General features: G+C 41.5%; 1 protein-coding gene across 1 annotated transcript in view; it reads left to right on the top strand.

Annotated features, from left to right (window-relative positions):
• The window catches only part of spryd3 (SPRY domain containing 3), an 80,845-nt gene extending 58,417 nt beyond the window's left edge, over positions 1–22,428 (top strand). The window contains exons 9-11 of the mRNA XM_085344428.1: positions 11,388–11,507; positions 12,707–12,855; positions 20,318–22,428. Coding sequence (XP_085200554.1) covers positions 11,388–11,507; positions 12,707–12,855; positions 20,318–20,452 — 404 coding nt within the window. The 3' untranslated portion in view covers positions 20,453–22,428. The remainder of the gene's footprint in view (positions 1–11,387; positions 11,508–12,706; positions 12,856–20,317) is intronic.
• Positions 22,429–22,551: the final 123 nt, after the last annotated feature.

Genomic DNA, 22,551 nt, shown 5'->3' with positions numbered 1-22,551 from the left:
TTGGAACAGGAAATCCTCTTACGGCAATCTTTACTGATGTGTCCTATACACAAGCAGCCAAAACAGATGCCATTTTCCTTTAAGAAGGTTATCTTCTTCTCATGAGCCATTTTTCCCAACTGTGCACAGACGTCCAACATGTGTCTTCCTCCACAACAAATACAGACGTTCCTTCCAACCTGATTATTTTTCATTTCCATTTCCGCAGGCTTAGGGGTACTCTCCACAACTTGCATAGTGGTGGCAAAGCTTGTTCCTTTATTTCCAGGTCTGCCTTGATACTTGGCTTTACTCATTCCTTTTGTTGGTAAAGAAAGCGGAGAATCTTGAATATTACCGAATACAGGATCAGTTAATATTCTTATTTGCTTCTCCAAAAAGTCTGCAATATCCATAAATTTGGCTCTTCTTTTATGCCTTTCTTGCAGGTCACAAACATGGCTTCTCCATTTGTCCCTAAATTTATACGGCAATTTTTTAATAATGTTCACCATATTAGAAGGCATGTCCAAATCACTCAGATGCTGCACCTCCTCCATTGCATTACAGCATCCCCTGAGGAACAAACTGTAGTTCTGAAGAGCTTTTACTTCCTCTGTTTTAATTGATGGCCATGAAAGTGCCTTGTCCAGATATGCAGCTGCGACCTTCTGTTCATCGCCATAGTGCTCCTTTAACAGTGATTTTGCCTTGCGATAACCACGATCTGAGTTCATTTGTTGACAGCTTCTCACCAATTCCTTTGCATGGCCTCTTGTGTACTGTTCCAAAAAATATAAACGATCACTGTTATTCTTCGTATTGCACTCAACTGCATTCTCAAATGCTTTAATAAATGAATAATATTGAAGTGGATCTCCATCAAAATGAGGTATTTCTCTCTTTGGTAAAGAAAAGAGGCTTTGTTGTTGGATTAAGAGTGTTGTTATTTCATTTTGTTTAGTCATTATTCCAATAACATCATTTTGTGGTTCCAGTTCCACCATACCATTTGTATGACAGTCATTTTGTCCATTTGCATCAGATGGGTTTGAAGGAATAACTGAATATTGTCGAGGATGCTTATTTTGAGAGGATTCAGTCAGCACGGCTTGTTGCACGACACATTCCTGGGTTTTATCTTTTCTCCTGTTTTGAGTTTCAGCATTAGTCAATGAATTTTGTTTTGCAGAAATGTGAGGTATAAATTCCAATGCATCAACATTAAGGGTTTGTTTAGATCTTTCATGGGAAATGTATGAATTCATTCCATCTGAAACTTTTAAAGATCCTTTTTTGCTTGTTATACTTTGAGCTTTAAGGACATTTATTGTAGCCATTTTTTCAGCAATTTCAGTGTCCAATTTTAGCCTTTCCTTTCTTTTACGAAGACGTTCCTCCTCTTCTTCCAGTACATGTTTCTCATCCAATGATTTCTGCTTTATCATTAAAGCTGCCAACTCTGCCTCAGCTTTCATACGAACAGATGAAGTTGAAGATCTTGATGAAGAAGTTTTGTGGCTTTCAACATTTGAAACACTATCACTTGGCTTGATATCATCCTCCACTTCTGTCTCAGTATTTGATGCAACATTGTTTTCCAATAAATTGATTTGCTTTGGACGAACAGCAGGATTTTGTTCTCTTTGATTTATCCAGTTTTGAATTTCATTTAAAAACACATTGGTGTATTTCATGATACTTGAAAACCATTCCTCTTGTTTTATTACTTCTTCCTCTGGCACCAAAGACAACACCTCAACATGTAAACTTGAAGCCTTTTCACACAGTGCCTTTAAATCCACCAAATACTGCTTAATTTGAGAAAGATTTTCATTGTGTTGCATGAGCGCTTTCATTTTTTGTATTAGTCCTTTCATTTTATTGACATAAATTTTGCATTCATTTTGTAATTTTTCGATTTTATTCAACAATGTCTTTCCAGTCATTTTTCTTTCTCTCTTTCCCCTCAAATGATTAGAGGAACAATCATCACCAGCTGTTTGACTCATGATTTTCCCGTTTGTTTGTTCGATTTTTTTATTTATTTATTTTTAATCTTCAGTGATCATCCATTAAAACATATATCCACTGGAAGCCACAATAGACTTTGACCAAAAAATCCTTTCAACGTAACGGCACTTTAATTGTCCATTTGAACGTCATCCAAGCAGCATAATTAATAAGACGCAGCGCAGACATCATTCCAAGAGCGCAGCCAAAAACGTTGCACATTTAACCAACATTCATTCCATTCAGTGTCTCCTCTTGAACATCTCAGCACTAATGCAATGTGGCTTCCTTTTCCACAACCAGACATGCACAGGTATTCTTACCTGCGCTCCTCAGAATTGCGTCAGGTGTGTCGGTGCTGCTGGGCTCACTCATTCAGATGCGCTGCACTTACTTGGCGTCTTTCAGGTTCCTTGATCTGATTTCTTTGATCCTGCTTGCGGCTGGCTTTTCCAGAATGCCGTTTTTTGTTGACTAAAGATGTAGCGACTTCCACAGTCGCTAGAGGCCGGGGATGAAGCCTGCCTATTTGCCTGACGCGCTGTCAACTTTACGCAATAATGCGAGAGGTGGAATTGTTTACTTGTTTATTAAAGTGCTTTGCGATTTTTACAGAGTAGTATCATCGGCTCCTGATTCAAACTCTTACAACATCACAGGCTCTAATATAACGAAGCGAACATGTAGTGCAGCGGTCAACAAAAACTACGGCTACCCAGCCCTCGTCTCTGTCAAAATCAAAACCAGTGAATGACAGACTGACAACGCCCATTTATGTCACCGCTAGCACCCACGTGACTCCCATAACAACCAAACAAATAAAAACCCAGTGATCATCAAAATTCAATACATAGGTTGGACTAGTTAGCTCCCTCTTACTAACTTTGTTCATATAGAGCAGGCTTATTACTAAAGCAAAGATCAATGCCTCTTAGATTTTGATGCTGAGCTACACAAAAAAGCCCACCGCTCTCCCATGATAGTTTCATAATGTGATGTGATTGGCTGAACTTTTTAGTGTGAGCAGTGCAAGCATAGTGTATGACATCACTCCATTCACACTGACTGAGAAGTGAGAGCACTAAAGCCTGAATAATGTACATTTAGAGGTTGACTGAATTCCTCCTATTTGAAAGAAGCTGTTTTAGCTCATGCTCCTTTAACTCTTTCCCCCATAAAGACAACATTTTATGACCTCCCTTGCACCCATAATGACAAGGTTTTATCCTCAGCATATATTGATAAAGACATGGTTTTCACGACAACTAGGATAGTTTCCAGGCTTTTCCAAAGGTAGCTGCATAGATCGAGACAACCCTCACTAACCAGACTGAGTCATTTTGTTCAATTACCAGGCCTGAAATATATCAGAAAACATAAGAGAATGGGACACAATAGAGAACAAAATAGTTCTTAGTGCTTGGAAGTAGTGCAAAGAAAAGACTTGGTCTACATAGAGTCTGTGTGTGATTGGCCAAAGTGATGGGGGTTACTCATACCATGGCTCGGATTGGTGAGGTAGGTGAGCAGGGGTGGGGTGTTGGGGGAGAGTGTTTAATGGCATTCTGAATGGCCCAGGGACAGAAGCTGTTTGTGAGATAAATAAAGAAAAGAAAAATAAGACAAAGACAATTTTACAAAAAAATTGTATGTGTTTAAACGTAGGACAATAACATTTTTAGGCTCATCAGAGATGGTTGAACAGATAATACTCTAAAAACTTTGATGATTTGAGATGGAATGACCCCATTAAATATTAGGGAGAACCCATCTGTGAGATCATAGAGATCCAAGACCAGAATATTACCTGAAAACTGAGCCTTAAAGAGTTGTTATGCTTAGTATTACCATCTACCATTGTAACATTATACATTTTAAAGAAAATTAGGAAAAGCAGAATAGTCATTTGCTCAGTCAGGGGATTATTAAAGTTGTTGCCATCTTTCTCTCAAAGTGCTTGAACTAATTAATTGACTGACTCATGGTTTTTGGCTGTAAGGGGATTATATTCCTCAGTCAACCTTCCAGCATGTTTGCGCATGTACAGTATCTGCATTATGTTCATGCGGCCATGACTAATTTTAACCCACCACATATCATCCACTTTTTTCAGATGTTGTTTTACTTCGTGTGTAAAATGTCATAAATATTGAAAATTTTCCAAATTCTTTCTTTTTCCAACCAAAACCCAGAGAGAGTCAAACTGGAAAAGATTTAGCCACATAGTATTTGAAAAGGTAACCTAAAAAATGAAAATATTTGTTTAAATCTTGATCCATTAATCAGCTTAAAAACCACCAAAATATTAAACATCACATTAGTACCACTATATATCGTAGAAACACCTGAAGATGTGCTGGTGTTGATGATGTTGTCCCTACAACGGTGTCAACAACAGCGTTGCTACAGCATCGTCACTGGAACTGACTGATCACGTTTTGCAATGTCATAGCTTTGCCGATTGGGAAGAAACACCACACGTGGGAGAATTTTGCCTTCAGGGCTTTCTGCCTGAAAGCCAAGCCAGAAAGGCTTTTTAATACATGGGTAAGATTGTGAAAGAGTCTATTTTAATGCAAACCCATGAACTTTTCCTAAACAAATCCAAGTAGTATTCGTGCTTAAGCCTAACCAAGCAGTTTTTTTTTTTACCTAAACCTAACCATACTCATTTGGCAACAGATTTTTTTAAAATAATAAGTCCAGTAAGTCTAAAAATAAAAACTCCACGCTCACTTTTAGATTCACATGGGACACAAAACCCAGACTCATTGGTAAAAGTCCCATGTTTGATCCCTTCACACACAGCTTTGTCTTTATGTGGACTTTGTCACTTTACATCATTAGCTGTAGTTTCTGTGAGATTTTTAGTTTTTATTAGTTTCTCACCAAATGCCAACTGGGAGAGCCTCCAGCCACCGGTGACACTCGCAGTTGTAGCCATGAGAGCATGTCCCATGTTGGGGGTGCTTTAGAGATGATGCAACATGTGGAGTTGAGACTCTCACCACCAAATAATATCTCCAGTTAACTGTACATTGGTTATTAATGGTTTAATAGATGATTGTTGTGTACAGTAGGTGGGTACTTACTTTGTATCTTGTATACGGCTCTTTATTTTATACCTTTGAGGACTCATTTGGAGTTGGGTATCCTACCCAAAGAGGACTCAGGCTTGTGGAACTGGAGATTGAGCCACCAGCCTTATGGTAAGACAGCAACGTGCTCTACTTCCTGAGCCACAACTGCCTAAACTGATCTGATAATAAGTGTACATGAAGTACATAACAGTTATGCAATAGCAGCTATGCAGTGAAGGAAAGATCTAGAAAATACCTTCATGATAAGAATCCACATCCACAACTCACACTGTTATATTCACAAGGAAAACGAGAACATCAGATCATCAACTGACTGTTGTTATTGGACTTTGCTGTACATTAAGGTGTACAGTAGGGCATAGAAATGGGGCTATGACATATATCTTGTACTTTTCATACTCAAAAAATGGTTCTTTTGCTCATTAATCACACTTCTTGTCAAAGAATCTGGGCTACCATCATATTTTAGCCCTGTAATAGACTGGTCCAAACTGTGCCCCACCTTTCTCCTTATGATTAACTACAGGGAGTGCAGAATTATTAGGCAAATGAATATTTTGTCCACATCATCCTCTTCATGCATGTTGTCTTACTACAAGCTGTATAGGCTCGAAAGCCTACTACCAATTAAGCATATTAGGTGATGTGCATCTCTGTAATGAGAAGGGGTGTTGTCTAATGACATCAACACCCTATATCAGGTGTGCATAATTATTAGGCAACATCCTTTCTTTTGGCAAAATGGGTCAAAAGAAGGACTTGACAGGCTCAGAAAAGTCAAAAATAGTGAGATATCTTGCAGAGGGATGCAGCAGTCTCAAAATTGCAAAGCTTCTGAAGCGTGATCATCGAACAATCAAGCGTTTCATTCAAAATAGTCAACAGGGTCACAAGAAGCGTGTGGAAAAACCAAGGCACAAAATAACTGCCCATGAACTGAGAAAAGTCAAGCGTGCAGCTGCCAAGATGCCACTTGCCACCAGTTTGGCCATATTTCAGAGCTGCAACATCACTGGAGTGCCCAAAAGCACAAGGTGTGCAATACTCAGAGACATGGCCAAGGTAAGAAAGGCTGAAAGACGACCACCACTGAACAGGACACACAAGCTGAAACGTCAAGACTGGGCCAAGAAATATCTCACGACTGGTTTTTCTAAGGTTTTATGGACTGATGAAATGAGAGTGAGTCTTGATGGGCCAGATGGATGGGCCCGTGGCTGGATTGGTAAAGGGCAGAGAGCTCCAGTCCGACTCAGACGCCAGCAAGGTGGAGGTGGAGTACTGGTTTGGGCTGGTATCATCAAAGATGAGCTTGTGGGGCCTTTTCGGGTTGAGGATGGAGTCAAGCTCAACTCCCAGTCCTACTGCCAGTTTCTGGAAGACACCTTCTTCAAGCAGTGGTACAGGAAGAAGTCTGCATCCTTCAAGAAAAACATGATTTTCATGCAGGACAATGCTCCATCACACGCGTCCAAGTACTCCACAGCGTGGCTGGCAAGAAAGGGTATAAAAGAAGAAAAACTAATGACATGGCCTCCTTGTTCACCTGATCTGAACCCCATTGAGAACCTGCGGTCCATCATCAAATGTGAGATTTACAAGGAGGGAAAACAGTACACCTCTCTGAACAGTGTCTGGGAGGCTGTGGTTGCTGCTGCACGCAATGTTGATGGTGAACAGATCAAAACACTGACAGAATCCATGGATGGCAGGCTTTTGAGTGTCCTTGCAAAGAAAGGTGGCTATATTGGTCGCTGATTTGTTTTTGTTTTGTTTTTGAATGTCATAAATGTATATTTGTGAATGTGGAGATGTTATATTGGTTTCACTGGTAAAAATAAATAATTGAAATGGGTATATATTTGTTTTTTGTTAAGTTGCCTAATAATTATGCACAGTAATAGTCACCTGCACACACAGATATCCCCCTAAAATAGCTAAAACTAAAAACAAACTAAAAACTACTTCCAAAAACATTCAGCTTTGATATTAATGAGTTTTTTGGGTTCATTGAGAACATGGTTGTTGTTCAATAATAAAATTATTCCTCAAAAACACAACTTGCCTAATAATTCTGCACTCCCTGTATTTAAGTGGATGGAAAATGTGTGGATAGAGCCTAACAGGTTCGTTTTTTAATTTTTGGTTTAGTTTTGGTTGGTTATAAAAACCTTGAGCTACAGTTCTTTCACTACAGTATTAATAGTTGAAAAGCTGATATGCTGTTGTTATTGTGTTATAGCATATGCAGTATAACACTCTGTGGTCCACATATTGACACCTGTGAATGACCAAATCGAAAGCTTTGAAAGCTACTGACTTGCAGGCACCTGTTTGAAACACAGCAGGAAGTGGCAAGACCATCCTAGAGCCTGTCACTATCTTATAAATTCCTGGCAGCATGATTAAAAAGTGTGATTTGGTAGGTTGCCATGGGTGCTCAGTTTGGATCCAGGTAATCCAACAGCTCACCAAGCCATCAGCTGAGCTGTACATCCCTCTGAGGCTTCCTCTGCCTCAGATCTGGACCAGACCGTAACAGGGGAGTTACCTGATGGAAACTTTACTTTAAGTCTTATTTCTTTGAGAACATTTGCCATCAACCACCAAGGTATACCATAGCTTCACTGGTGCAGAGACTCTGCAGCCCTGCCTGTATTGCTTAATTGTGCAGTTTCTCTAACCAAGGAAGTATATTGTTCACATATGCATCAACTGGGGCCTCGCTGGAAAATGAACCCAGGATGTATGTCATATCATATATCATCATCACACGGCATCTGCCATGCGGTTTTAACACACGGCAGATGCCATGTGGGCTTATCGCATTTTGTTTGTGATAAACCCACACGGCATCTGCAAATGGAATTTGAAGTACATTTTTAGCAGCATGTGCACATGCATGTGTGGGATCACGAAAGAACATAAATATTTAGGTTTAATTTTTCATGTTTTTGGAATCAGTGAAGTCATTGTTCCCTGGGCAGGGAAGCCCGCTCTTTTCCGGGCAAACTCTAGTGTTACCAGAAAGTTTTTCTCTTCCCAGCTGGTCTCGGTCGTCAGCCAGGCGCTCTTAGTCGCTCAGGAGCCACAGAGCCTGAGCTCTCCTTCTGAGGGCCCAGCGCCAAACCCTGAGCCCAGATCCATTTTTCACCCTCTTGTTGCTCTTGCTGTAGATATAACACCTGGTGGTGATGACAGCTACTGACAGTCTAAATCTATTATCAAGACTTCCAGTTTAACAGCATCACCAATCTGCTGCTTCGTTTAGCTTCCTTGGTCAACACCTCTATGCTAATTTTAAACTGCCTATTTTCCAGCCCTTTTTTCCCCTTTCCAGTATAGCAGTTTTCATCCTCTTTTGCACTAAAACACAGCAGATGCAGTGAAAGGCCCGCTATAAAATAAATAATCATTTTGAACCGTGAATCATCCAAAGCTACTCTTTAAGAATCCAGGAATAAAAACATGGAACTGGAAATGAGCAGATGAGGTCCCCTTTAAGGGTCATTAACTTCCACTTACACCCACCATAAATTAGCTTTGAACTGGTTAAAAGCAAATATATTAAAGGCCAATAAAAGGGATGTGAGCATCGTTAGTTTTAGTGAAACCAAAAAGCATTTTATCATTCATCAGGCCATCAATAGAGTTGCCCGTGTGCAGATCCCGCAGGAAATTGAACCTCATAGCTGAAGAAAGGAAAAACAAAAAACATCAACAGTCACTTCAGAGGTCAATAAGAAATATCAGATACCTGAAAAACTGAACACTAATATGGGCAAATATAGGTAATAGTTATATGTCTATTATTTTTATTATTTTTATCTGTGTAAAAGTCACTTTTTCAAGAGTGACCTGATGAAAAGATCTTTTAACAATGACAAACGTAAACAGTCACACAAATACAATGACACACAGTACAAGCGACCACAGACCACGGAAAAAGACGTTTGTTATGGCCAGTAAAATAAATAGTGGTTTACTCCATGCAGCGAAAGTAAGGTGCAAACAAACTCAGTGACATTGAGCGGCTTCAACCAAGGTCATGTGACATAACTGCTGATGACGCAAAGTAGGTTCAACTTTTCATTCCAAGAGTTTGATGAACTACCAATGGGTGCAGCTGGTTGGCAAATGAGGGGACAGTAAATGCGTTTAATGGTTACCTGAACAACCAGAGCCTTTAAATTTGCTCACAGTAACTAATTCTGATTGCAGTACTTTTGAGCACCTGTATTTTTTGCAGCAGAGCTTTTTGGGGGGCAAATATGTGGAAAATATAGTAAGAGTGATGGTCATGTTGATTATGGTTTTTACACTACAGCCGTAAAAGCCTCATGGGGTTTTGCCATCACTCTGCTGGGCGGGCGGGTGGCCAGGCAGCGTGGACATCCAAGTTTATGAATGCAATAACTTGAGAATGAGATTGACGTAGGAGTTTCAAATTCATACCACACGGGTATGAGTCTCAGTGACCTTGACCTTAAGGTGTGTCACAGGTCAACGATTGTTACACAGGTGTAAGACTCTATGGAGAAGAACTGGACTGAGGATATGAGAAAGGTGTGAGTGTTGATTTATGGGGCTGCTTTTGTTAAACCTTCATGATAATTATGAGAAGATGCTTAAATTCACTGGGTAGATTTTTGAACTTAAATGGCTGCAGTTACACTGGGATCCGATGACTTTGAAAGTCAGAATTTTTCCAAATGGCGCCCAGCCGAGTTCATTGTTTTATTTCAACATGTTTGTCCTTACAACACATCCACATAAAGTTCACAAGTATCCAGATTATGATATCTTGGCGTCTGCTGCAGTTCCATTATTTTTTTATGTTTCTTGTGGATGTGCAATAGCAAATCTACTAACTGCCAGCAAACTGTGAGCAAGAATATATAATTTGCTGTAGGAAACATCCCTCCAGCCACAGCCCTTGATGCTCTGCCAGGCTCTTCCTACCTTTCCTCTCCCAGTCAGCTAGCTCCAACCGTGGGCCCCAAACCTGGACTTGCACACCCGAGCTCACCTCTAGCGCCAGTCCTTGTCGCTCTCCAAAGCCCTGCTCGTCTATTTTTAGCTGTGCTGCGCCTCATGCCGGCGTGGCTCCACTGTTTGCCTAGTGTGTGGTGTTGTGACAAGGGCCCGCATGGGAGCCGTAATGATACAGTGTCTCTGTCTGCCTCCCGGTGCTCAGATAGAGATTGTTTAAACAGTATCCTGAGCCGGGGACGGGTCCCATGACAACTCCATAAATATTTACCAGCAGCAGCCATGCCGCTTCACTTGAGGAAAGCTTGTCTGCAGGCTACCTCTGCAATGTTTTTCTTTTGCCCCGTTTTTCCATTGTCGCTCGAAACTGTAGTGTGTGTTGTTTTGGTGATTTCCTTTAGATGTTGATGCCTTTTTTTCCCCCTTCTTTTGAGAAAAGTGTTTTTAGTAGTGGCTGGTTTTTTTTCCGCCTTTACACGTCATCATCCTGCTGGAATGTCAGGATGTCCTGTATGTTAGCGCTACGCTGGATGTACACACGTTGGCCTCTGTGGTAAACACATTAAAAGAAACACTGCGGTCCAGTTCACTCAAGTTCAGCCTTACAGCTTGAAACTTTGTTGCCTATGTTACAAATACTTCTTCATTAAACACCTACAAATTAAAAGCATTTCACCAATGAACTGCTGCAGTCAGCCCTGTCAGGATGCGTCACACAAAAGTTATTTACAAGGGATTGCAAACTGTGGCGGTGTCCACAAGTGAAAGTTGGAGATACATTTGAGAGCAAGTGCTCATGTATGCTCATTAGTGGTTGTTTCTTTGGGTTACTTAAACTTGTCTGGTGTGTGAAGGAAGCTAAAATCATGTTACAAGCTGCAGCTTGCATGTTTAAGGGTTGGAGTAACAAAGCCAGAGACGCTAAAATTTCCTTTGCTACTATTACTCCTGCTGCTACTAGTGTCAGTTTTTTGCTTAGATTTAAGTGATTGTGCAGTATTTATTGCTTTTTAATGAGTTACCCGTCACGGTTCGAGTCACGTTAATTTATTTAAATGTTTAGAAAGTGCTGGATACTGCAGGAAACTGCTAGAATATTATGTAAGAAATAATTATAGGCTGTATTGTTGGTGCTGGTTTCACGTCATGCTTTCATAATTTGTCATAATGATTGTGGTTTGAAAAAAAAGTTCAGTGTAATTAATCCTGCAGAAATCCTGAGCACAAATAAACAGAGGAACAAATTCTTAATAAACTGGTTAAATGGATAGCTTACAGTTTATTTCTCTCACTCTCTCATAGATGATGGAAAGATCTTTCACGGCAGCGGAGTCGGAGATGCTTTTGGTCCTCGCTGCTTCAAAGGCGACATCATGGGCTGCGGCATCATGTTCCCACGAGACTACATCCTGGACGGGGAAGGTGAGAGGAAAGCTGCAATTACACTGTCACTCATTAAAGAGGTTTGTTTGTCCTGAACACACCTCCGTGATTGTATCGATGCCGTCATCTAAGCTGGTTATTTAAATAAACTAGTGAAACAATTGCTTGACAGTATTTCTTAAGGGCAAGAATCAGGCGTGCAGAAGGCGACTGGTTCACAGTCGTGTACCTGTTCCAGTCTTAAACATTCCAATTTCGTGCATTTTTTAGGTAACAGAATGCACGAACAAATGCACTTATTGCCACTACAGAATCAGATCTGTTTTTGATGTTTTAAGGCAGCGGTCTCCAACCTTTTTTGCGCCACTGACCAGTTTATGCCCGACAATATTTTCACAGACCGGCCTTTAAGGTGTCGCGGATAAATACAACAAAATAAAACTAGTACCGGTACCGAAAAAAAAGAAGATTTATTCATAACACACGTGAAAAGACCCAGGAAAACCGCGTTAACGATAAAAACGATAACAAAATAACGCTGAAAACTGATAAAAACCCTGAAAACCACACATTTCACACCTGAGCCTCTACTCTCGTGGCCCGGTACCAAACGACTCACGGACCGGTACTGGTCCGCGGCCCGGGGGTTGGGGACCGCTGCTTTAAGGGGCTCAGGATCTCAGCCAGTTAGTGTAACTGTTTGGCAGACAGAGATTCATGTTGACTGAATCTTTTAATGATATTATGAACTGCTGCTGATGAAATCCCATATTAGATTATTTTCCCACACAGGTTTGAATGGTGAACCCCTCTTTGTGTCTGTTTTTGCACCCTATCACACTGTTGATCTTTTGCAATTTAATTTCAAACATTATAAGATTTCTGCTGTTATTAGTTTTACAACTTCTATATTTTGTTATATTCTCAGTTCTTCTTACTGTACCATTTTCATGTAAAAAATATCAAATTATTCTTTTTTCTAAACTTTGCATTTAATTTTTATTTACATTTTGTTCAGTTTCCCAGGATTTTTGTATTTACTGCTATTAAGGAATGTGTTGCACGTGAAAGAAATAATGTTCAAACTTACAAGTGGCCTCAGACAGCAGCTTATGTCATCTAACCATATCTGTCTCATCACACTGTGTTACCTGACCTTAGGTTTTATTAGGGAATGACTGTGAAGTACAGCAAGCTGCAGCCTCTTCTTAACCCCACAGTGTGTGCTTTGTCGTCAGGGGACACAGATGACTGGGATCGACTGGACATCCGCCCAGGTCACGCCAGCGTCCAGAATGTTCTGTACCTGAATGACGAGGCGGAGGAGGAGGAGGGGGAGGATGGAGAGGAGGCGGGAGAACAGGAACAGGAGGGCAGGAAGGTCACGGTGAGGAACAGTTTTAAACACAACACAACCTTGTTTAATTTTTGCTGTATATATGTAAGGTGAGGTATGTGTGTTCAGGGTCTTTGGCCTGGGGCGGGGGGGATATTCAGTGCTGCCCTTGGTTAATGAACCCCAGTGATACTTCTTGTGAAGAACAGATAGAATAGCAGAGCTCTGTGCTGATGCAGGTGCAACAAAAAGCTTTCGCGTTTTTTTCCGGTACCTTTTGGAGCAGTTTAAGTAGTAACATCCCCGAGGATTGTACCGAGGTTTTGGTGATTGAAGTGTTTTTAGAGCTCTTCTTTGAGGAGTCTTGATGCATGCTCAATCATCCAGGTAAGGGAATCCCAAAAATTGATTCTGTTCATCTGGAAGTAGCGTTTGCAGTGGGAGAAATGTTTTATCACTCATTCAGTCTGAGCTGACTGCAGGTTTCCCCAACCTTATAAACAGTACATTTGCTCAATGACTGAAACTAGCACCACTGACAAAGAATGGGCTGTGAGGTCAGTTTCTTGATCATTAATATGCAAATTGTCATGACCTTTGATCAACAGCCACTGATCAATGACAATTGACCAATGGCCATGAGTTGGGGAATGGCTGCAATCACAGCATTGTAAGATGGCGAAAGATGTACCCTTAGGCCCACTCCTCGATTCAGAGATGGTCTTTCCCTTTTCCTTGACTCTCCGCTCAAACCAGCGTTCCTCCCTGTCCATGATGTGTGCGCTCAGAGTGTCCACTGTCCTGTAGGTGTAAATAGACTGCAGAGTCCTGGCCTGACGAGGTAGCTCTTCTGTGTAGTGCCATCCGCTTAGCCAGAGGTTGTTTGGTTTCCCCGATGTATAAATCACGGCAATTCTCCTGGCACTTAACAGCGTACTCTATGCTACGCTGTTTGTGTCGGGGGGACCCGATCCTTGGGGTGGACCAATTTTTGGTACAGTGTGTTTTGGGGTTTAAAAGCCACAGAGACAATGTTTAGAGAAAATGTGTCTCCGTGTTTCAGGAGTATTTCATATGCCATTAATCTGTGGTTGTTGATCAGTGGTCATGACAATTTGCATATCAAAACTGACCTCACAGCCCGTTGTTCGTCAGTGGTGCTAGTTTCAGTCATTGAGCGAATGTACTGTTTATAAGGTTGGGGAAACCTGCAGTCAGCTGACACTGAAGAAGTCACTTGGATGAGTGACGAAATGTTTCTCCTACGTCCAGATGAACAGAATCAAGTTTTTGGGATCTTTGAGGAGCACTTCTCGTGCTCTGGTTTCTCCGACTATTGACTAACATGTTAGGTTAAAGCTGCCTCTATCAGCCCATTAAATTCTTGCAAAAGAGATTATTAATCCAAAGAGTTTCACTTCCTGGTTAAACAAATAATAAATGAAGTACAGGTCAAGACCTTTGCACATAGACATTAACTAGCTTGATTTGAGCCTGCAATTCAATGGAACAACAGGCTCATTTAGTGCTTTTACAGTTTTTCGCTTCACTTTAATAAACAATCAATAAACATTTCATATTACGTTCTTACAAATATTGTAATTTACCCTTTTTACTTTTATCTCACATCCATGCGTGTACTTGTACAGAGTATATTTTCCACTTTCTTTTTCCACTTCTGTATTTTCTTCTCAAGTTTGCTCTTAAATGCCCTAAAGTGTTAAATTGAACTTGTTTATACCTGCAGACATCCTTAAGTACAGTAATGGAAGATGACCGTGGGTGCTGGGAGGAGTTTTTAGATCATGAGCTCTGCTGCAAAAGCTTGGTATTGTGCCTGTGATTGCCTGAGCATTCATGCTGCTATACATGATTTATCACAGCTATGATGTTTTCCACTTGCCAGCAAGAACCATAGAAGTCTGAACAAGTATCCAAAGTCAGCATTGTTGCAGTAAGATCTAAATTAATGTTGATTCTGGGAATTAAGAAGGCGGTATATACTTGTTTGCGTCTGATTTCACATGTCAACCAGCCACTATGGGAAACCAACTGAATGTGTAAATGTGAACACTGAGGTGGTGACCATCTTTGAGATAACGCATGACCTCTCACTAGCTAGACTTGTGGCAGGACTTCCTGTCCCAAATTCCTTATGTAAGTGCAGATCCCGAGTCATAAAAATCGATCTTTTGGCAGCATCACGAGAGGCAGAGAGAGCTGCAGCAGATAGTTTGGCTCCAAATGGATTACATGAAGACGCAGAAAATGCTGAGACAAACTAAAACTTCAGAAGAGTTGTGACAAACTCTCCAAGATGCTAGAGGAACAAACAACCTACCCTCTTATACACTGAAAAATGCTCGTCTATATTGAAGATAACTGATTATAAATTAGATGGTGGCCACTGCAAATATTGATTTTCTTTTTTCTATTTACAAGAAACCGAGGTACTTAAAATCCTCCAGTCGGAAAGCAACTCGTCCACGACCCGGGCACTTCATCCTTTTTCCGGCTGAGGAAAAGGCTAGGTAGTGACCGAAAGAATGAGATGGTGGATACAAGTTGAGGAAATAGGCTTTCTTCTTAGGTTGGTTGGCCTATCTCTTAGAGATGGGGTAAGGAGTTTAGACATGCAAGCAGAGAGAGGCTAAGAATAGAACCGCTACTCCTAAACATCAAAAGGACTCAGTTGAGGTCGTTTGGGCATGTCCTACCTGGAGAAGGCCCGGGTTAGACCAAGGGCACGCTTGAAAGATTAGCTGGGCTTCTGTGCTCAGGCTGCTCCCCCTTTGACCCGGGCCCCTAATAAGTGTGGATGGGTGTGGGTAGTGCAATTCCTTTAAAGTAAATTGGCTCTTGTTCTCCAAAAACCATGAAAGGTCAGTAAAATGAAAGCTTTTCTCAACTCTGAGGCGAGTGATTGATCTGCCTCCTGTGGGGTTCCCTTATTCTTCGCCGCCTTCTTCTTCCCCAGCCTTTTCTTTATTGCCACCTTCCTCGCCACGACCTTCTTTGTCTTCTTTTGGTGCATTGCTGCCTCCTCTTCTTTGGTGGTTGTCACCAAAAATGAAGGATTCTCCACTTCTCTGCTATTTTGAGGTTGCTCAGTATTACAGCTCCTCCTGAACCACTGCCGCCCTGCCAAAGTTATTATGGTTAAACTAAACTACTAAACTAGACCGTTGAAAAAAAAAAAAACTGAAACAGTTTTGTGAACTTGAAAATACAAATAAAAAAAACTAAAATTATAGAGGAAATGTTCTGGGATTTCTGATTTTTGTTATTACAAACTAATTGGGGATTGATGGATCTTGTGATTGAGGCTTTGGATGTCTATAAGACAGATCTTCACTGGTTTTCTTCAATATACAAAACTACAAAATACAAAACTATAATAACTCTGCCGTCCACTTCAGTAGACTTTCTACATTGTGTTTTTGACCTAATCTCTCTTTCCATAACATTTCTTTCTTTTCTTTAATGAATTTGCTTCATAATGAAAAAATGCTTTACTGATGTTTTCTTATCATGAATAAAGTAGTCTCTATGTCCAGTCCAGAGTCTGCTAATTACGAGCTTGACTCTTCTATTGATCACTATGTTTCTTGATATTACAAAAATTTTATTTTGCACTGAGTATAAATTCCTCCCTGTTGTACTGCTGTCCCAGTTAAGTTGACACTCTCCATCTTTGTCCTTATGGATAATTTAATATTTAATTCTGTGTGAGCTTTTTTGATCGTGACTTTTACCAGTTTGTTCGACCTCTCGTTGCCTGGAATCCACACATGTGCTGGAACCCACATAAGTGCTATTCCCTTCCTGTGTCCTTGGCACCGGAGCGCTCCCCTCCCTGGCCTTGAGTACTCTGGCCTAATTGCTGAGGAGAATCAGCTACATAGAAAGGTGGCACCTAAGGCTGGGAAGAGTTGAAGACACACCCACAAAGGCAAAATCACAGCAGCCCCTGCTCGAGCCGTATCAGTTAGGTTTTTTTTTAAAAAAAAGGTAAAAATGGCAGCTGCCACTTCTTTAAAGAGCTGCTTCCTTGCTTAGCTGACTTTTCCCTGGTGAATAGTCTGAACATCATATGTGCTACAGACACAAAATATGCTTCCAATTGAAATATATCCAGAGTCACAAAAAATGAGTATTCAAGTCCATGAAAATAACATATAGATTGCTTTTTATTGTGTGTGTGCGACTTCTTTACATTTTGCTATCAGCCCTGGCGGCCCTGCTTGCCATCTGGGAATCACTCTAATTTAGCATAAATCAGTGGCTCTCAGTTTTTGGGTAGCGGACAATGAGATGGAAAAAAAGGAGGTGAAACAAGGGGAATAAATACGTGGAGCGGTGGGGGAAGTGAACTAGTGATTGAGACCACAAAAATTTCAGCAAAGTGTTTAACAAACCCATAAAGCAAATGAGAATTAAGACTACACAAACTTCTTTTTGCCACTAGAAGAGTCACCACCTGCTGGCCACTGGAAAGAATGCAAGTTTATTTAAATATACATTAGGTGCACTTTTCAGACCCTCAGGCTATTCTTGTCTCTGTATAATAATTGAATACAGCTTTGGAGAATTTTCTTTAAGTAACCGAGGCACAAATCATGTGTAGTGTTTTGGATTGTTGATTGTTGGTGAACTCTTATAAACAGAAATTTCTGTGCATATTTTGTTAAAACCTACCCCGAGGACTTCAGCGTGTATATCCGTGAAGCTTAAAAAATGCAGAGCAGGTTTACATATTATAAGAGTTAAAGCATATGTCCTGTATTTTCTTCTCGAATGTAATCCTCCTCGTCTCCTCTGCCCTTCACTCTCCTGTTCGTGACTCAATGTCCCATTTTATGTGGGATTGATACAGAAAAAATGTCCCACATTTTGATTGGTTCTATTTTTAAAAGTTTGAACACATTTTACTAGAAATGGGTGGCGCAAAGACGACTAAGAGACAGAAAAGACCCAGAAATACACTCATCTGCCACTTTGTTGCGTAAATCTCGTCAGGTTGTCCTTTCAAAGCTGCCCCAATTCTTCATGCATTCCTGGGAGATGTTGGTCCATACAGACATGATAACGTCACGCAGATGCTGCAGTTTTGTTTGGTTGCACATCCATGATGCGAATCTCCCATTCTACCACATCTCAAATGTGCTGTATTGGATTGAGAACTGGTGACTGCGGAGGCCATCTGAGTACAGTGAACTCATTGTCCCGAGCTTTGTAATACATCATCCTGCAGGAAGTAGACGCAGACGATGGGTACGCTGTGGTCATGATGGAATGCAACAACGTTCAGGTCGGCTGTGGTGTCTCCACCATTACAGCATCAGCCTGAACCGCTGATAAGAGGCAGGATTGATTTCATGTTGCTTTTGCCAAATTCTGACCCATCCATCCAAATGCAGAAATCAAGGCTCATCAGACCAGGTGATGTTTCTGTTGTCTACTTTTTGTGAGCCTGTGTGAACTGTTGCCTTAGATTCCTGTTCTCAGTTGACAGGAGTACACCCTGCGTGGTCTTCTGCTGCTGTAGCAAAACAGCTTAAGGATCAGTATGTTGCACGATTAGAAATGGTACTAACAAGTGGTTATTTAAAGTTGCTGTTGCTATCTTATGAGCTCAAAGGAGTTTGTTAATTCCCCTCTCACATCTGGCAACAACAAGGCTTTTTCATCAAGATAAATAATGCTCACTTCAAGGAGGAGCATCACTATGGCATAAATGCAAGTCTGTTAAATAGTTAAAGCATCTAATATGTCAGTTTTTGTTTCTGGGTACAAACGTTTACGTTTTCCCTGTATCCAAAGAATTTTTATTTTTTTGTTAGACTCGTTGTCTTTTTTAATAAGGATTACCAAAGGTTTATTAAACCTAGCAACAATCATGATGTGTAAACATCTGGTCAGCGGTGTAAGGCGGTGCATGGAGGAGATGTATGTGCAAAACCAAATCAAGAAAACAGTGGTGCTGCGGCAGTAGACGGCACAGACACCGTCACAGGAGCGGAGACGGGGTGTGATTTGAGCCCCGAGCACTTGCCAGGTGTTCCTCATTTCCTGTAGTCTCCACCATCACACAAGAAACTCCTGCAAAAAGCCCTGGAACCGTAACAGCACGTCTCACGTTGTCCCACCAAAACGTCCTCTTTGTCCCTCGTTTGTGTTGTATGAATCTGGCTGCTCAACCTCTAACCTGCGACTCCATCTCAGTACACCATCTCGATGATGGTCGTGTTCTGTTTTGGTTCCTCTCCCCTCTGAGTGCATCTAAGGAATTAAGACATCCTTCAGGATGAGATTATAGAGAAATGATGGCACATTGATGCTTTCCTTGCTGCATTAGCGCCACCTGTTGATCAGTCGAGCAGTGTGAACCAAGAGAGAACCGTTAGAAAACATTCCTGAGGAGAAAAATATCTCTCCTCAGCGTTCAAAAAACTCCTCGAGGTACCTTTAACCTATTTATTTTCTGGCAGCTCTTCACGGAGCGCACTTCGCAGCGGGATCTCGGTCATTATTTTATATTACTTACAACAGCAGAAACCGCAGCGACTTGCCTCACAATGATTACTTTCATATTCGTGTGTAACACGGCTCCTGTGGGAGCCATCGCCGCGGCCTGCATATTGCAACCCACACGCGTGCGCCGTCTCACCACGCCTCACTGTAATGTGCACCCAGCAGCTCTCTGTACACTCTAACCATCTAACCACTTCATGTTCCAACTGTTGTTTTTTTTTATTGTTTTAATTACTGCAGTTCTTTACTCTGTCTTGACTCGTAGCTGCTCGGCTCGCTCGCCTGCACCGTTGTGCAAGCGGAGGCCGAGAGGTCACCGAGCGGGTGTGAGCACGGAAAACGCAAGTGGGTGAGAATAGAACGGCGTAATCCATGGATCTGTCAGTGTTTACTCAGCAGGACACGTTTAAGTCTCAGTGCACCGCTCCTTAACGTTACACTGCACCGCCACGCCGCTGTTGTTCAGGCTAACGAAGTATGTTTCCCTCAGCCTTCATCTCTAATTAAATAGGCTAAGCCGTTCTTTTTCGAGTGGGTGGTACAGTAAATGTTTGATATGTGACTCAGTCTGATTTTTAGAAGACGCAAACTCGCCAGTACTTTGCTTGTTGGTTTAGTGTTTCGGTATTTGCTCTCAGACTTGGAAAGAAGCCCTCGGTATTAGGATTGAAAAGCTTGTTGATGTTCTTTTGAGAGCAGCTGGATAATGTTTGATCACTTGCTGATTTAGTACAGACATGTACTGTAAACACTGACCCCCCCCCCCCCAATCGAGAATCCAGACATTACCCTGTCACCCATTTGTTTAACGATATTTCCTAACTGGACATAATTCCTGTTTACAACTGGCACGCTGCGTGCTCTCAAATTTTAGTATCGGCGATTATGTGAAGACTTTCGTTTCACGACCAATTATTCGAGCGCTCCATCAGCAAAAGGCTCACGTGTGTGTGTGTTTTAACTGTTTGATGCCCTGCAGGTGTTTTTCACGAGGAATGGGAAGCTCATGGGCCGGAGGGAGATGGTCGTCCCTCCTGGGGGCCTGTACCCCACCGTGGGGATGCTGAGCAGCGGCGAGAAGGTGAAGGTGGACCTGCATCCCCTCAGCGGATGAGCCTGGGACTCGTGACGCCTTGCAAACAGCCGACTGCGCTGTAGAGCTCACAAACGGTAGCCTAGCATGCTACTAACACTCAGAACGCACTCACTTCAGCTGCACTCATGCACATCGCTGTCGTCTTCCTTCCCCGACTTTTATTTATAAGACTTGTACATTTCACAGCCGTCACGGCAGACGGCCAGCCTCGTGGCTGTAAAGAAGCAGTGACAGGTCCTACGTGGGCTGTGTAGGTTACAGAGTACTTGCTGCAGGAATACACGGCTGCACCTCAAAGCGAGAAACTCCAGAGAGACATTTAACTGTTAATTCTATGCAATCTGCACTGCTGTCGTCCTCTCCTCTAACCTCCTCCTGCATGCAGTGTGTGTCTGTAATACTGAGCTGTTAAATCCCTCTCATGAGGTCTGGCACACTTAGTTTATTTCATTTGTCACAACCCCAAGCAAAGCAGAGCAAGGCCAACAGTTGTGCCGAGTCAGAGCTCGTTCGCAGTTTATGTGTCAGGGAATAGACACCCCCCCTCCTCTTCACCTCCTCTCTCCTTGCCACTCTCCTTTTCTTTGTGTCTCTCACTCTCTTTCCCAACCTCTCCTCATCCTCTCTCTGGGTGAGGGTGCCCTCCTCTGAGCGATCGGAGACCTGCTGTTGCCCCACCTCGCTCGCTGCTCTCCCAGAGCTGGCTGCAAGTCAGCAGTGGATCTGTCTCAGACGTGCATTAACATTCATTTTTTTGCTTTTTGTTTTTTTGAATCTGGATTATTGCAAGTACGGTAAACACAACCAAACATAAGACGCTGCCACTGAGCAGCACAGACGTTTCCTCAGAGCGGACGAAGAGCTTTGTGAGTGTTTTGTAGTGAGATTACAAATGAAAATATATATAAAAAACATGTCAGGTATATTTTCTATGAGGAATCTGTGAAATATACTTTTCAGTTTATCTTCTATGTCAGAAGTTCAGGGAATGCGATTTGTTGCACTTATGTGAAAGGGAAGCTGTTAAGGGAACACATGCACACAGCGGGTGGACAAAATAACAGAAATAAACAGTGAAATGCTGCCTGATGCGACACAACACACTACAGCCATAACAATAACCGCAAACCTAACAATAACCACAAATAAAACACCTCTGAAAGGAAAAGCCAACTCTGCAAACCTCACACACAAGCATCAGGCGCAGGGCTGTTGGATTCGATTGCATCACACTGTACTGTAATGTAATATTTTTGTACTCCTTCTGCATGTTTGCCCACTACATGAAGAATTATTCAGCATCTTCATTTTCTTTCCCTCAAAGTTTTGAGTGATATCTTTCGAAACAATCTGCTAGTTTCTCTCCCTTTGTGATGTAATATTAACTATATTGATGTTTATTTGCCGTTTGTGTGACATGTCAGAAGAAAAATGTTTTGTCTTTGTGTTTGTGGCCACCAGCACTTTAACATTGTGTTTGTGTGACTGTGCAGAGAGCAGAAGCAGCACCGGGAGTCTGTGTCACAAAGTTTGATTCGATCACTTTTTCTAATTTTGTGCATCCAAATTGTTTTTTTCCCCTTCCAGTCACCGTCTAGCAATGTAATTGACTTAAATTGCTATTAAATGTAATTTAATTTCTATCCTGCTAGTAAAAAAAACCCGAAGCAGCAGCTTGCATCAGTTGCTCAGAGGGAAAAAAGGTCGCACTTCAGCAATATTTTTCAAGTGATAGAAGGCAGATGTGGTGGCAGACCCGACAGAGCACTAAAGTTAAAATCTGAGTGAAAGATCACTCCTGGCATTTCTTTCTTGACGGCTTGGTGCAAATCCAGGAGAATTCACTTTTGCAATCAGTTTTTGCCTCGAAGCTTTAAAAGTGTTTGTTTATCCACACACTGAATCTCTCAGACATCATAAGAAAAGAAGGGTGATGTCAACGGTTTGTCTCAGTTTATCTACTTGATAACGAAATCCTACAGTAGGAATTGAAAGAAATCAGTCAGCACAACCCTTTGAGGTTAAATTGTAAGAAAGAAATGTGTAAAATTACAGAAAAGAATGTCCTGTAATTAAAAAACAAAACAAAAGAAGTTTTATGTAATTTAATTGTTTAT

The sequence above is a fragment of the Diplotaxodon limnothrissa genome, linkage group LG20 (genome assembly GCF_057381915.1).
Source record: "Diplotaxodon limnothrissa isolate DT_005_m linkage group LG20, D_limnothrissa_male_GT1.1, whole genome shotgun sequence".
In the NCBI taxonomy this organism is placed as follows: domain Eukaryota; kingdom Metazoa; phylum Chordata; class Actinopteri; order Cichliformes; family Cichlidae; genus Diplotaxodon; species Diplotaxodon limnothrissa.
The sequence above is the reverse complement of the archived record's forward strand: the minus strand, read 5'-3'. Positions and strand labels throughout refer to the sequence as shown.